General features: G+C 26.1%; 1 protein-coding gene across 16 annotated transcripts in view; it reads left to right on the top strand.

The window, feature by feature from the left end:
- LOC145286048 (spectrin alpha chain-like) overlaps nt 1-16,537 on the top strand; it is a 132,536-nt gene that overhangs the window by 69,445 nt on the left and 46,554 nt on the right. For 11 of the 16 annotated variants that reach the window (XM_080134683.1, XM_080134690.1, XM_080134688.1 and 8 more), the window contains exons 24-34: nt 880-1,014; nt 1,550-1,695; nt 3,188-3,386; nt 3,577-3,684; nt 4,725-4,816; nt 5,082-5,226; nt 5,633-5,749; nt 6,028-6,092; nt 6,302-6,401; nt 7,505-7,576; nt 14,840-14,988. In XM_080134683.1, the coding sequence (XP_079990809.1) occupies nt 880-1,014; nt 1,550-1,695; nt 3,188-3,386; nt 3,577-3,684; nt 4,725-4,816; nt 5,082-5,226; nt 5,633-5,749; nt 6,028-6,092; nt 6,302-6,401; nt 7,505-7,576; nt 14,840-14,988 (1,328 nt within the window). The remainder of the gene's footprint in view (nt 1-879; nt 1,015-1,549; nt 1,696-3,187; nt 3,387-3,576; nt 3,685-4,724; nt 4,817-5,081; nt 5,227-5,632; nt 5,750-6,027; nt 6,093-6,301; nt 6,402-7,504; nt 7,577-14,839; nt 14,989-16,537) is intronic. The other 5 variants (XM_080134695.1, XM_080134693.1, XM_080134694.1 and 2 more) reach the window with 1 other exon arrangement.

Raw genomic sequence — 16,537 nt, 5'->3', positions numbered from 1 at the left:
GTATAATAATAATGATAATAATGTTGCATTTTATTAAATATATTTTAAGGTTAGTTTTTTATATAGCTAATTTCAAAAGAAATTCATAGAAGTCCTTTCACAATTGTTTCAGAGCTATTTTATCCTAGAATATTATAAATCCAATTATGTCTTTTTTCCTTCCAAATGATAAAATAAAAAAGATTGAAAACTTCGTATCAGAAATTTATGAAAAATAGTTCCAATAGAATCATTTCTAATTGTAACATTTTAGCTTAATGTTTTAAGATTTTTTTACCATCAAAATCTTTATGATCTATCATTGTTGTAAGTCAATAAGCTCTATAATTAATTTTATTTTATTTAGCTTTTTAATGGTTGTACTGTTTCATATTTTATTGGAATTCAATAATTAAAGTTTATATTTCTGCTTTTTTTTATCATTATTTGAAATTTATTAAATCAAGTTGAGATAACTATCAATTATTTCTTGTCAGATAAAATTTAAAATAATTTCAATCATGAGAATAAATTCTATTTTTCTCAAATTTATTAAAAATATTTTTGTAGATTTAGCTATTGAAAAGTGAATTCATATATAATTTTATATATTAAAAACAAAACATACACACTAAGTTTTAATGAGTATTATTAATCCAGGTAAGTAATGTCATTTTTTTAATTTTTTTTTTTTTTTCTGTAAAGTTCCTTTTCAAGGCTTGTGATGCTCTACTCATTAGACAATAATTAGTCATTTACAATTTCTTACCTGTGGAATATTTGTCATTTATTATAGTACTTAATTTATAATGAAAATCTTACATCAACTTTGATATTTTTTTTTTTTAAATGCAAGCAATAAAACTCCTTATTTGTCCATTATTTTCTCTGACATTTCAGCAACAAGAAGCTCCAGTTATTGATGACCTTGGCAGCGAAAAGGTGATGGCTCTCTATGACTATACGGAAAAGTCACCACGTGAAGTTTCTATGAAAAAAGGAGATGTACTCGTCTTGCTTAACAGTGCTAACAAGGTAATTTCTTTGAAAGATTTGCATTTCTATCATTTTTGAAAAGGTTTTTCCTCTGACTGACAAAACACAAGATAATTTGAAAATCACATGCAAATTCTATGTACATAATAAATCCATTTTTAATTGTCTCTCTAATACCATTGAGTATTTTTCTTAGTCAAAGAAAGATTTTTGAACAAATACAAAGATGTGTCAAAGAATAGCCTAATACTTTTACAAAAAAAAAATGCATATTTTCCACAAATTTCTTGAATTTATATGAATACTTTCAAAATTTTTTATATACAAACATATGCATTTCTTTGATTAAAGAGATTCATATCATGCTAAATGCCATAAGTAGGATTTAAATATTTGCCATTAAGAAGTGTTATTTGCTTCAATGTTTTTGGATTAATTTCATTTTTTTATTTGGATCTTTTGCTAAAATAATAAAACATGAAAATGTCTTTCACCAGATACGATCAAATATTTTCGGTTAGAATTGTGTTGTCTTATTAGATATCAATTTCAAAGAAATTGTGTTTCATTTTAGGAATGGTGGAAAGTTGAAGTGAATGACCGCCAGGGTTTTGTACCTGCTGCTTATGTGAAAAAACTTGACCCTAGTCTTTCTGCCAGCCGGAACAATCTCATGGATGAATTCACCATTTCCGTACGACAGAATCAAATTGAGACTCAGTAAGTAGAACATTTTGAAAGTAGGAAAAAATTAAAATTGCATTTCTTATATTATATTTCCTAACTTATGTGACGTGTTACTTTATTTTAATGTGCAAGTGCAAAAATATATCTTTGTCGGTAAAAATGTATGTAATATTTAACGTAAACTAAAAATGAACTTTTCACACATCTGACAGGATGTGATGAATTATTGAAAATATGAAAACTGCTGCCGCATTGTAGATTATCAATCATGACAGCTTTATGTGGCTGAATATTAAAAATGCATCTTTTCATGTATATTGATACTCTTGAAATTATTCTAATCTATAGTTAGAGATAAAAATATTTATACTTTGAAGTATTAATTTCGAAATAAGGTTATTTTTAGACTGACTACAAAAGATGTTTTTAAACCTACATAAAAGTTCAGTTCTAATAATTAGTCCTCGCACGAAAGAGCAGAACACAAAATATTTTAAATAATAATAGAATAACAATAACAAGGACTTTCGCTTGCAAGAACTACTATTGACCGTAACCAGTTATATACTCCTTTTGAAATTTTCATCTCTATTTTTCTCGTTATGTACTGAATATTTGTTAATGAAACCTGTGAAAATATGTTCCTTATTAAATTTTAAAGATTTTCTATTCTGAAAGAAGTTTTTAAAAATTTAATCTAAATTATTTTAAAGTTTTTGTTAAAAAAATTCAGATTTTCTCATTATTCAGATCTGTATTACAAAAAGGAGGTTGCAAAAAATGAGTTGTGGTGTGAGGAGAAATACAAACTGAAACAGAATATTTAGACCTGTAATAATACAAAGAGGGGGTTGCAAAAATGAGTTTTGGTGTGAGGAGAAATACAAACTGAAATAGAGAGAAGGAGAGTTTTAAAATATAATCTTAAAAAGATAAGATACAAGTTAGAAAAGCATTTCATCCAAGGCATGAAAATTGTTAAACAAAATGTTTTTACTATAGGCTTTAAAAATAAAAGTACAAGATTCAATTTAAAATTTATTTATCTTCAAAGTGCACTTTTATAAATTTTACAAAGTAAGGTATAAAAATTTTTAATTTAAATTGAATCAAAAAATTACCTTGGATTTATTTTATGTAATGTACATTCTGTTGCACTTTTTAAAAATATCATTGAAAATTTTATATCTATATCATTAATTGCTAGATGAAAGATAATGTTTTTAAAGTGCACCAAAATTTACATTACATAAAATAAATTCAAGGTAATTTTTTTGTTTCAATTTAAATTAAATTTTTATACCTTGAATTTATTTTATGTAATGTACATTTTGGTGCACTTTAAAAACATTATCATGACCATTCATATATGTTGTTTATGCAGTTGTAATGAAAAGAAATTTAATCTTTGGAAATTAGTAATAATTTAGAAAGTTATATAAACTGCTTTGATATTATTCAATGCTTTCTTAACATCTTATCATGCTTGGTGAGAAAAGCTTCATTTGTATTTATAATATTTCAGATATGCCAACTTAATTGACCTTGCCAACCAACGCCGTGAGAAATTGCAAGAATCATGCCGTGCCTACCAATTGGTGCGTGAAGCAGCAGAACTTGCCTCTTGGATCACTGAGAAAGAAACTGTAGTTGTTGCTCAAGATGTTGGAGAAGATCTAGAGCAGGTTGAAGAAATGCAGAAGAAGTTTGATGATTTCCAGAAGGTAAATTTCCAATCACATACATTAACGTTTTGTTAAAACAAAGTAAATGTAATATGCCTTCCTTAAAGAAAAGAAATGCTTAGCAGTAATATCAAGCAATATTTAAAGAAAAACACTGAATCAAATATAGCTGAAATGTTTTCGTTACTAATTTTATCTTGCATTAAAAATATTTCTGTTCTATTTTTAGGATCTTAAAGCCAATGAAGTTCGTTTGCAAGAGTTGAATTCTATTGCCGATAGACTCACAGCTATGGGACAAACCGAAGCTGCTGAAAAAATCAGGGAACAGATTGCTGTAAGTAAATTAAAAAAAACATTTTTATAAGATTATATTTTTATATAAAAATAAGATGACTTTACAACAATATAATCACTACCACATCTTTTTGAATTATCATTGCAATATCACTGATTTGTTGCAGTAAATTTAAATTCTCATTATTTTAAAGCATTTACTTTAGAACCAATATTAGTTGTAAGTTTCAAATATAAACTTTGTACAATTATAACCATTGAGTTAAAATAATGACACTGAAAAAATATATAAAATTATGTAAAAGAAATAAAATACCTGCCTAAAATTCACAATTTTATACATTATGAAAAAATATTTACTTTTAAACCATTATGAATTTAAAAAATAAATACAAACTTCATATACATCACAAGTAAATTTTAGATAAAACGGACACAAAATCTAACATTAAAAGGCTTTGTACCCAAGTCCAAGGAAACTTTTAAATATTAGAAATAATTACATAACATTAACTGGAAAAAAAAATTCTAAGTTCTTGTTAAAAAAAAAATTTTTTTAATAAAAAGGGGGGGGGGTTATAATTTTAATGTTGTATGAATCCAAAACTACTTAATGAAAAAATGTTAACTTTTAAGTTCAAAATAATAAATACATAATTAAAAAACATTTAATATGCTCATAAATTATAACAACAATGAAAACTATCTTTAGCCAATATTTAAATAAATCCTGTTATGTGTGTTTTGATTCTAATTTTTCAAATTGAAAAAAGGCTCATTTCAATTTTTGTATAACTAAAGAACCAATCCATTAACAGAAAGAGTTTGCACATCAGAATATTTTTTTGTATATAGCTTGAGCCATTTTACCATTTCAATTTAAAGGGGGAGTAGCCCAACTTACATATATCTTATTGCCTTTATAATATTTCACAAGAATTATTACTAGACTTTATGGGTATAGTATTTATTTTAACTTTCCTATCAAAGATAACTACTTTAATGCCTTTTTATAGATTTCTGAAGCTCTACCAATAAGTTGTGGATATGTTTTGTTAATTAATTTAAATTAAATTTCAGACACTCAACAATCGCTGGGAGACCTTACAAATGGTCACCCAAGAAAGACAACAAACTCTTGGCAGTGCTCACCAAGTCCAAAGGTACCACAGGTGAGATGAATAATTTTCTTACCTCAGCTGTTCATTTCATAAATGTTTACTTATCTCTTTACTTATTCAAAGCTCAGTTTAAATTAAAATGTCAAACTTGCATTGAATCAGACATTATTTTTGTTTTATGATATTATTTTCTTAGAATTTTATGCATTGCTTGTGTAAGGAATAATTTAACAAAAATGTTTAGAAAACAATAGAAAGAATTTTTATGCCATGTTTTTCTATAAAGCAATTCTTAATTGGTTACATTTTTTTGTAGAGATGTGGATGAGACCAAGGATTGGATCTATGAGAAAGACAATGCTTTGAACAATGATAACTATGGTTCTGACTTGAGCAGTGTTCAGGCTCTCCAACGTAAACACGAGGGAGTAGAACGTGATTTAGCTGCTCTTGGAGAGAAGGTAAGAATGTTTTTTTTTTTTTTGTTTTCATAACATTATTTCAAAAGATTCAACCTGTTTTCCTAGTGTTTTGATATTTTATCAAGTTTTCCAAGTTTTATTTCTTATTTCTTGAATATTGTTTTCTTTGTCAATAACTGACAATAGTGAATGTATATTCTATATTTGTATAAAAGATTTAAGAACTAAACTTGTTGATGTTTTATTTAGCAAGATTATTCATTTAATAGTTCTATTAAGAACATTTTAACCGTTTAAAAACAAAATATTAATTAAAAACACCAAACGGTCTCTTTTTTAATAATTTAATTGAACTGAATATTTAAATTGATATTAAAGATTTTAACTGCAACAATGACTCACTACATAATATTATTTACTTGTATTATTGCTTGTATTTGTTTAGGTTAGAGACCTTGATTCTTCAGCAAAACGCTTAATGGAAACACATGCTGACCAAGCCGAAAGCATTTATGAACATCAAACAGAAATCAATGAGATGTGGAATGAATTGACAACAAAGGTAAGTATATTTTATTTCTAATTTTATAAATCATTCGTTTCTTTATTTTTTTTTTTTAGACAAAAGATATTGCAATAAACTATGAAGCAGAAAATATATTTAATTTTAATATTTAAAGTTTAGCAATTAAAAAATGTCTTTAAAATGTACTGTACACTTTTTATCTCCTTAAAAAATAACATAGGTTTCAAGCAGTTAAAGAAATCAAAGTTTTAAATAATAAAAAAGAAATGCAAGGGTTTTTGATTTTTTTTCATTGTAATTTATTTATTTTTTAGGCTGATGCTAGAAAATCTAAACTGTTGGATTCTTATGACTTACAACGTTTCCTTAGTGATTACAGGTAAACTATTTTTTTACTATAAAAATATGTTCTGTAATATTCTATGCTGTCAAAGAATTGACCAGTCTGATTTTAAAATTCTTCAGTTTTTTTGACCATGTTTATTGCATTTCAAAATAATTCTTTGGAAACTGCAAACAAGTCTTGTCTCTGCATTTTAATACAGCATTGTTGATAATACTTGACATATTTTTATCCCAACTTTGCAGAGATCTCACCTCTTGGATCAACAGTATGATGGCACTTGTATCTTCAGATGAGCTAGCTAAAGATGTTACTGGTGCTGAGGCCCTACTTGAGAGACATCAGGTTTGTATAATGCTCATATGAACAGAGCTATATAATTCTTTAAATGGGTCATCCTGCCTATCTATGTAACTATCATGTCCTGTGTTGTAATATACTTTGTAAATAAAAAAAAAATACATTAATATTTGTAGGAGTTTAAAAACTGGTTTTCAATTTAAATTGAAGCTGCATTAAATAATACATACAATGTTCAATAAAAAAAAGACTATACCAAATCAGCTAATGAATGAAAAATATTTTTTATAGCTGTCCCCATTTCATCATCTGCTGTTCTTCCCATTTCTTTTCTTTAGAACAACATATCAGATAATGCTATCAATCATGAAATATCTATTTAAAGTATGAAAATAGCTGAAATAAATTTTTTCAATTCAGTCTTGTTTGCAAAGATTAAATAGTTATTACTTAGTTAATCTAGCTAATTATATAATTCTACATTTTTAAAAATGAAAATATATCCCAAAGCAATGAAATATTTTAAAAGATGACTATTTTAAATATTATTTTTAGTAATATAAGAAACATGATCTCAGTATTCTTGGTCTTACTATAATGTGCACTATTGATCTAATCTTTGAGTGCATTGCTTTCTGCATTGCTTTCAAGAAAATTTTTCTTTTTAACAAATACTGTAAAACTTTGTTTATTTAATGTTTTGTACAATAGTAAAACTTAACGTTTTAGATTATGTCAGATTCAATAAGAAGTTTATTTACATGTAAATGTATTTCAATACCTGTTTATATTTTTATTTCCATTAAAATGAAAAAGTTTAACCATTTTGTATACATATTTGTACAAATGTTAAACTACTATTCTAAAAATAATAACCTTTATTTTAACTTATTATAATCCTACCTTGAAATATTTGTATTATAAATAATAAAAATTATGACCATGTATCCATATTTTTTTAGTTTCTTTTACAACTCATTACATACAATAATTCCTCTTCTAAAGCCAACATGATGCTGAACCCACTCCAATCTTCGTCCCCATCTTTCATTAACAATCAAACCTTTACTAATCGGCAATTATTGGTTGTTCCTTCTTTTTGTCTTGTACTTTGGTGCCAATGATTACAACATATCACCATCTTGCAGATGTTCAGTTCTGAAATTGTGAGCCATTATGGAATCTCGCAGTACCCTGAAGAGGAAGAGGAGGAGGATGAGGTAGACTCGAGCTTGCCCCGTGTGCGTGTGTGTTGGAATGATATTCACTTATGATTCTAGCCTTTTAGGTGTCTCTGCCTGCTCTGACAATAACAGGCACTTATTTTAAATGAGTGAGGACTGTTCCAACAAACATTTTTACCCCTCAAACCATGTGTGAATCCAGAAACAAATCTTTTTTATGGAAATAATGAACTGTTCACTTTAGAATTTGCAGACATATGTGGATGCTTCCCACTTTCATGGATAAAATATCCTGAGATTTTCATCTTGAAAATTAAAAAGTTATAAAATAGTAAAGATATTCAAATGAGAATATCTTTACTATTTTATAACTTTTAATTTTCAAGATGAAAATCTTAGGATATTTTATCCATGAAAGTGGGAAGCATCCACATATGTCTGCAAATTCTATGTGCTTACAGTATGTGTAAACATTTACACCCACAAACATGTAGCACTGTATCTTGCTATACACCATTAACATATGATCAACTTATCAGTATTGCTTACTAAATAAATACCAATGAATAAAATCTGTAAAAATAAGGCTGATAGGGTTAAGTGGTAAAATTAATTCCTTTTACAAAACTAAACCATTTAAAAATGTTATTTGCATTTTATTTTCATTAAAAGCAAGATACAACACCCACTTAAAAAAAATCATTGTGTCTTGCTGATAATCTAAATGCATAGTATTTTTCTCTATGAAACTCTCAAAATTTTATTCAATTCTGAATAATTTCACTAATAAAGTTTATTCTACTTTGAATATTGATTCCTCATTGGTGACTTTTATGAAAGTTCACTTTTTTTCTCTAAAGAAATTAAACTTTTAACCAATAAAAATAACCTATAAAGAAAGATAAGGATTACATTTTTTTTTTAAATTTCATCAGTTGATGAGTTATTGTATATTTAATCATGTGAAAAGAAGGGTTCTAATTCAAGATAAGAATGCTGCTTGCTGAAAAAAAATAATTCCACCAAATCTCATTATGACCAAAAACTTGTTTTATCTAAGGACCATGAAAAATTAACCAGCCAAATTCAACCAAAATAATTTATTACATTAATCTAAATTTAAAAATAATTCTGTATAATTTTTAAACAATGATTTATAATAAATTAACAAAAATATGATTTACAAAATTTTATTAACTGTAATTTTTAAATTGTACAGAATTAAAAAACACTTGCTTCAAGACAAGGGGAAGTAGTCTTTCAAACTATTGAGTTTTTTCTTTTATAGTTGCTTCCCTTGTAGAAATATCGTTCTTCTATATTGAAAGGAAGCACCATTTTTTTTTTTTTTTTTTTTTTTTTTTTTAAATAAAACTTAACGTACAGTAATTTAAAGTTTTTTTTTATTGAAACCTATATAGGCTTGATATTTTGCATTAGACAGTTGTCTATAAACTTTGTCTCTTCTGATTCACAAAATCTGAGTAGTGAAAATGTTTGCTGTAATATTGAAAATAACTTTCTTCACTTGTTCGATTGCAAGTGCAGCAAAGTTAAGTCTTTGAACGGTCCGATTCCATTGTTGTTGCCTGTTTAGGCAAACATTTTTTTGTGTTCCTGAAAAATAACCAAATGTCATGAAACTGCTAACCCTGCCTTTTTCTAATCTCATCCTTCCCCAACCTAAAGTGAATTTTTAATTAACATAAAAATGTGTATTGTTTTCCTCTACAGATTTTTTCTTTTTGTAAAGAAAAGCATGGCAATGTGTATTCTACAGATTATTTAACTTTGAATTATTTTATTCAAAAAGAATAATTAGCTATTTATCATTTTTAAATGACCTGTTTTACTTGTGTTTTAAACATTTTATAAGATTATGTGTGTGTATATATATATATATATATATATAGTGAAGCATCAGTAGAAATAATAAACCCGTGTCTAATTGTAGGATAAGAACGAGACATAATTTATATATGTTGCAATTAGTATTTCATTTGATAGTTTTTATCCATATTTTATGAATTGGCTACTAATTAGTTGGAACTTGCAGAAAAAAGCCAACCTGCAGATGAAAAAATGTACAGAAAGGCACTTTTGAAGAAAAAAAACAAAAAAAAAAACTCTCAAAAAAGAAAAAAAATAGATAAAATTATAATTATTTAATATATAAATTTTTGTTTTCACTTCTAATTATATGACTATGCTGTTGATAAGAATAAATACCAGTCAGTTTACTAATTTATAGTAAAAATGTAAAATAGAATTAAAGCAAAAAAATCCCTTCAAATTATTTTCATCTCAAATCATTTATAAATTTGTTTTCTGTAAGTTATGTGATTTTATTTCTTTCTATAGAATTAATCATGTACTAAGAATTTATATTTGCATTTTGTTTCTTTTGTAAAGAGTTTGAGTACAAATAGTTGAAATTGTATTTAGTTTTTTTTACTCATAACTATTTGAGCTAAATCCCTTCTTTTTTAATTCTTTAAATCTTATCTGATAAATTTGTCTTTTTATTGTAAATCTTTTGTAATCTTTCTGTCTTGAGTAATTTTTCTATTCTTAAAATTGCTTTTACTATTAAAGCCTCACTCTTTTCATATACACATGTCAGTCTGGATGTTAAAGAAATTCTCTTTTGTTTTTGCTCTTTATTTTAACTATTCAATTTTTTAACTTCTTGTTTTAGAAAAGTTCTACTTTATAAAATATGTCCCATGTTGTAAACTGGGGTCAATTGGATTGCATCCTGTTTTTTTACTGCTGGAAGCAATTTCTTCATAATTATAGCTTGCTTTTATCTTCTGGATAGAAACTCTTAGCAAACAACAATATTATCCAGTCACATCTTTTTACATCTCATAGATAAATTTATATTTTTGATTTTATCATTCAATATTTTAAAACACTTTTATTAATTTGTGTTTCTGAAATGAGTAGATTTGTTATATTTATGCTTATTATGAAATTGTGCCCAGCTATAAGTTAGATTACATTTGGACAACTGTTTTGCATCATTCGATCAGAAGTTCAGTATTGTCTTTGTAATCATTTTATTTTTATAAAAAAAATCATGCAAATGCAAACTTTTATTTCAACACTATGAAAAAGAAGAGATTACATGTGACAAGTGCGCTGATTGTCTTCACTTTCAGTTTTGTCTTTTTAGCTCTTTGTAGGAATTTGGTTTAATAGAAATTATTGCTTGTTCTCTTGTACTTATATTTCTTTTTAAAACTAATGATTAGTTTGATTTATTTTCATTTGGAATATTGGTTATACTTTCTATAGGAATTACGTAAACTCAGCATTTTTCAATTTTGAAGCATTAAAATAACTAAGAAAATTGTGTGATCATTTCTTGTGTTTAGTGTGTTTCTTATCTCTACATGTCTTACACATTTTTTATTTTACTTTTAATTAAAATTAAAAATGTAATACCATAAAGTACTTAAACATTAAAAAAGAAATGATTTAACTACAAAAGTAAATTCACTAAAGTGCATTTCGATTTCTTTGATTCTTAGCAAATCTTTGTGTATTAAAATATTGAAACTTTTGGAACTATTTATATCACTATTTTATAAATAGGTTAAAGCAGCTTAATTAGATAACAATTTGATTTAATAATTTAATGACTAAATGATACTGTAATAAATTAAATATAACTTCTAGAATCCTGTTAAAAAATGGCATAGTTAAAAAGATGACAAAAAAGTGAGATGAAAATAAAGATTCCCGGATATTGCCGGGTATGTAGTTTTAATATTTTTACAAATTTTATAATTGCTAATTTATACTATGATAAAGAAAAGCAAAAAATAACTAAAAAATAACTAAACAAAACATCTATTTTCAAATTGTTTTTTGATTGCTTGTTTTTCTTATGATAGTTTATTCAAATTATTTACTGCTAATTTGTGGGATTGTTATGTTTTTGTTTTTGCCTTGTGTGTCAATTAGCAAATTACCTGTTCTAATCTCCACTACCAAAATTTGTTGCTGGTTTTATTGTATTTAATTTTATTAATTTTTTGTTTTCAATTTGTTACTGAAACCTTGTGTTGTGTTGTCTTGCCATTTTTAGTTGCCTGGGAACATTTTGTAGTTAGTTGGCAACAATAACCAATGTCTGCTCTCCTGTTTGGTTTTTGTTTTCAATTTTGTTTCTATTCAGTTCCATGCAAGTTTTACCCCTACCCATCTTTTTTGGTCATCATGCATGTTGCTTTCCCCCTCTATAATTAGTTGTTACTTTTATGCTTTTTCTAATAATGGAGTCTTGTTTTTCACTTCAACGTTGTCGAATATATATGTGCAGTTTTTTATTAGGATAAATTAGTACTTAAACAGTTAGCATTTTTTAACATAAAATGATTTCCCCTTCCATTAAGAAATAACAACTTTTTGCTTGATACATATATTTTAAACACAAATTGTAAATGCTTCAAAGTTAAAAAAAAAAAAAAAAAAAAAAAAAAAAAAATTTAATGATGCATGATTGTAAGTTGAAATTTTTTATATTTTGTTTTCAAATTTTCTCCAAGTTTGTTTTTCTTTTTTTTATGTCTTATTGTAAATGTAAATGGACATACATCAAAATGTCTTAACAGTTTTTCTTAAATATAAATTTATTTAAACTTATTTAACTCTATTCATCTCATACAAAAGCTTAATTACAAATGTTGGCATATTAAATGTAATCACTATAGATAAATTTGTGAATAAAGTTTGCAATTATAATTATTTTTCATATTAAACAGTTTAATTTTTTTACTCAGTATTAAAATATGCAATTATAAAATAAAACTTTGTTTAATTAAACCTGAAATAATTTTTTTAAATATATATTTATTAAAATTTCTAGTTTTATTTTCTCCAATCTATTTGATAAAGTAACTTGTTTCTGGAGAAACAATTTTTTTAACTACTTTATCCTAAAATAAAGTATTAAAAAAAATTGTTTCTATTTATTTACAATAGTTTAAAAATTATTAAACAAAAATCCATTCATTTTTATTAAAAAAAAAAACATTAATTTTTTTTGTTTCCTTTTGGTATTTCTATTGTCCTTTTCTTGTATGGCTGTATGTACCAAATTCTTTGTATCTGAGTGTTTTTAAGTTAGACCTATAGTGAGGAAAAATTTAGAGATTTGCAAGTGTTTTTTTTTTTATTCATCAACCAATTTATTCAAGAACAATAATTATTTTTTTAAAAGTAGAATACTATATAAAGTATTTTAGAACCATATTTTAATTAGTTGTAACACTCTGATTTGCAATAGGATAATTTTTGTAATCCCCTCACAAACTATCTGCAACATTTGAATTTTAAAAACACTTTTTTTCTTTGATTACTTGAATCTTGTTTGCGATGTTTCTGACATTTCTCTGGTAAATCAACCTTCATCATAGATGTTTAATTGGATTTGAGCGATGAGATTTCTCTGGTAAATCAACCTTCATCATAGATGTTTAATTGGATTTGAGCGATGAGATTAACTCAACCACTGTTAATATCTCCAGGCATTGTCTGTTTGCTTTCTGTTATTGCATTGAAATAAATGTAACCTCATCAATTTTAACACTAAAGAGAAATAATTTTCTGAAATTGACACCCGTCATTATTCCTGGTTCCTTCAATCACATGAAGTAACCTCCCTAAACCATGTACCATGTTTAAGTCATGATATTTCCATTTTCTTCATTTTTTTGCCTCATTGACAAGTTGGGTGATGTCTGAAAAAGCTAAGTTTTGAATGTTTCATAAATAATTATACTACTTAATACTCACAAATTTTAGCTGAAAATCTTGTGCCTGTTTGGCAAAGTTGTTTTTTTTTTTTTTTTTAGCAATGTATCTGTAGTTTGATTATTGCCTGTTCTTTTATAATGTTCCAACAGCTCTTAAACCTTTACTCTACCAGATATTTTACATTTTAGTAAAAAAAAAAAAAAAAAGTGGCAAATCTGACATAAAAAATGCATTATTGTATAAATAAGTTTAATACGAAACAATATTTTCTTCAAATGACAGAAAAGATATAAAGTTTTAGAAAAGATTTAACTTGATTGATTAGAAAAAAATAACGATAAAATTAAATTTCTTTGTCAATTTTATTATGTAAAATTCTAAGTTTGAAAATATTGAAACAATTTTAAACTTGTAAATAATTGCAATAAATTTTAAACTATTACTGACTTTCCTGATTAAATAAGCTTTTTTCTAGATCAGAGGTTTCAACTGAACTATGAACTGTCTTATTGCAACCCAGATTAAACCATTTTTTTTTTTTACAAATATTTTTCTTAGATTTTAATAAATTTGTCTTTCATGCCTTCCATACTCTTGAATTGGCAATATTGAACTTGACCGGTCAACTGTATCTATTTAGTTCATCGTCAAGAGAAGGAAGAAAGCTATCCCTTGCTTCCAAATTTGTGCTTTCTTTCTTCCCTGTAACTGATGCCATCTTCATCAGTGACCCCCAACCCCACCCCACCCTCAGAAATAATCAATTTCTAGCCGGCTACGCTACTTTCTCATGTAATGACTCCCTTCTTATATATCCTTCAATTTTTTGGAGAACCCTGCTGTTTTGAATGCAATTTCGCTTAATTTTTCTCATTTATATTGTCACAGCTCATCAAGGTGAAAAATTATCATTAAATTTTTTATTTTTGTTCACCTAAACTATAAAAAAACAATAGAAGTTTGCGTGTAACATCTTTATATAAAAACTTTCATCTATGTCTCTTTATCATTTTCTTTCCCTCTTCCCATTTTTCTATGTCTCCCAACCCATTTCTCTCTATTGAAAATAATAATGTAAGTCATTCAGCTCTGTTTTATATAATTGATAACATTAAAAATAACTGGGGAAAAAAAACCTAAAGAATTAATATTATTTACTTTTAGATATTATTCATTGAGATCAAGAATATGCCAACTTTGTGGCTGTTTGTTTTGTAGTTTTTTACTTTTAGCTGGACTCTCTCTCTCTCACTTTTATTGGAGGGGGGGGACTAAACATTGTTTTATGATTAACAATGCCCATCAACTTTATAAAATGTCTTAAACCACATGTCTATTTTGTTTCTTATTGTTCATATTTCAGAATTAAATAAGAAAAGTCACTATAATAAAGAATACAAGGTTTTAATTTGGTATACATTTATGTATTTAATATGAAAGAAAATATCTGGGTTTTCTCTGTTTACTTTATTTTTAGAAATTTTGGTACTGCCTTCTCCTTCACGCCATGTTTCAATTTTTCTGCTTTCTCAGGAACATCGCACTGAAATTGATGCCCGAGCTGGCACATTCCAGGCATTTGAAATGCTTGGCCAACAATTGTTACAGAACCAACATTATGCTAGCGGTGAGGTACAACAAAAACTGGAAGACCTTGCTAAATCTCGACAAGAATTGGAACAGTAAGTAATCTTATTCTTAGATTATTCATGCCATGTTTTTCTTCTTTGGTAAACGATGATGATGAATTTCATTAAATTCGTTCTTATACTAAAATCTAAATTATCAGCTACAATTTGGGAGCATAGCTTATCACAGTTTGATATAACTATCAAACTATCAGTTGTTAAATTTAGTCAATCCATTATTATATTTACTGTGCTCAATGTATACTGAAATGTAATTTCAAGTAAATTATGTTGATCCCCTGGAACATCATTTAGATCAGGCATGTCAAACACACAGACCACAGGCATCCCATTGTAGACACATTTGCAGCCCACACAAATTTTCTTCTTTTCTGCCACAATTCCTTGGCATGGGGTTTGGTACGTTAAGCATAGTAGTCAAGTCAAGTCTTATAACTAAACAACAAAACATCTTGGCTAAATAATAATTTAGCCTAAATGTGTTTTTTTTTTTTTTTTTTTTTTTTTTTAAGGTGCACCTAACTACTAGAATTAACTAAAGTTTCCTTATTCTAATGTGTAGTTTTTTACGTTTTGAAAATATTTTTTATCATATTAGCACTACCATCCTTTATTTAAAATGAAAGTTAAACAGTTATATTGAATTTTGAGGATTATCTCCCTTTAAAAATGCAGTAAAACTATTTTTTTAATCTGTCTATAAAAGATAATGATTTTATTTAAAAATTTATGAAAAATGAATTTTATTACATTTTTTGTAAATTAAGCATGGAGCCACTTATTGGTCATTAATTTTTGTCACATAAGTATTTTTAAAATTATTTAGATTTTTAAAATTTCGACTTGACTTTTGAATTTACTGATAAAATTTGTTAATTTTTTTAAACCGCCTTTGTTCAAAAAATTAAAGTATATTTTTCTTTTAAACTTTTTTATTAAAACTTTCATCTTTTCTGGTTTTACTTAAAAACAAATAAAGGCTCAAAATTCATTTTTACAGGTAGTAATGAGCTTTAAAAATAAATTGCTGATCAATAAATATTAATTTCTCTTTTGGTCTGAGCTGGTCGTGTTCAACTTTTGTGGCCCTCATGACAATACAAATCGACTTCTATTGCCCTAAAGAGACCTTGAGTTTGACATGCCTGATTTTAGATTGATTGTGCCATTTTAAACTTCTATTTTATCTCACTTTATATTGCCTCAGTAAGTATTACTTTCAGGTTATTTTTGCTCAAATTTCAGAATTATCTTTCTCTTTTAAATGTATTTTGTGATTTCTATTTCTATCTACAACACAGATAAAAATTTGATTATAATTTTGTTTAAGAAAAATGGCAGAAAATGTATGTTTTGACTGAATTTCCTAAATGGTAATAAAAGCAGAAAAAAATTAATTTGAAAATTGTTACATTTTACCAAGTTACTAAAGAAATTTATTTTATTTTTTATTTTATTTATTTATTTTTATTTTTTTTAGAATTATCTTTTGACAAAAAATAAAATCAGATATTTTATTTTTTAGATTATTTACTAATGATCTCATAGTTTTAATAGATTTTCTTTAATGTTTCACCATATA

The sequence above is a fragment of the Euprymna scolopes genome, chromosome 10 (genome assembly GCF_053919585.1).
Source record: "Euprymna scolopes isolate OS-2025 chromosome 10, ASM5391958v1, whole genome shotgun sequence".
In the NCBI taxonomy this organism is placed as follows: Eukaryota; Metazoa; Mollusca; class Cephalopoda; order Sepiida; family Sepiolidae; genus Euprymna; species Euprymna scolopes.
This window is presented reverse-complemented; position numbering and strand designations above follow the sequence as displayed.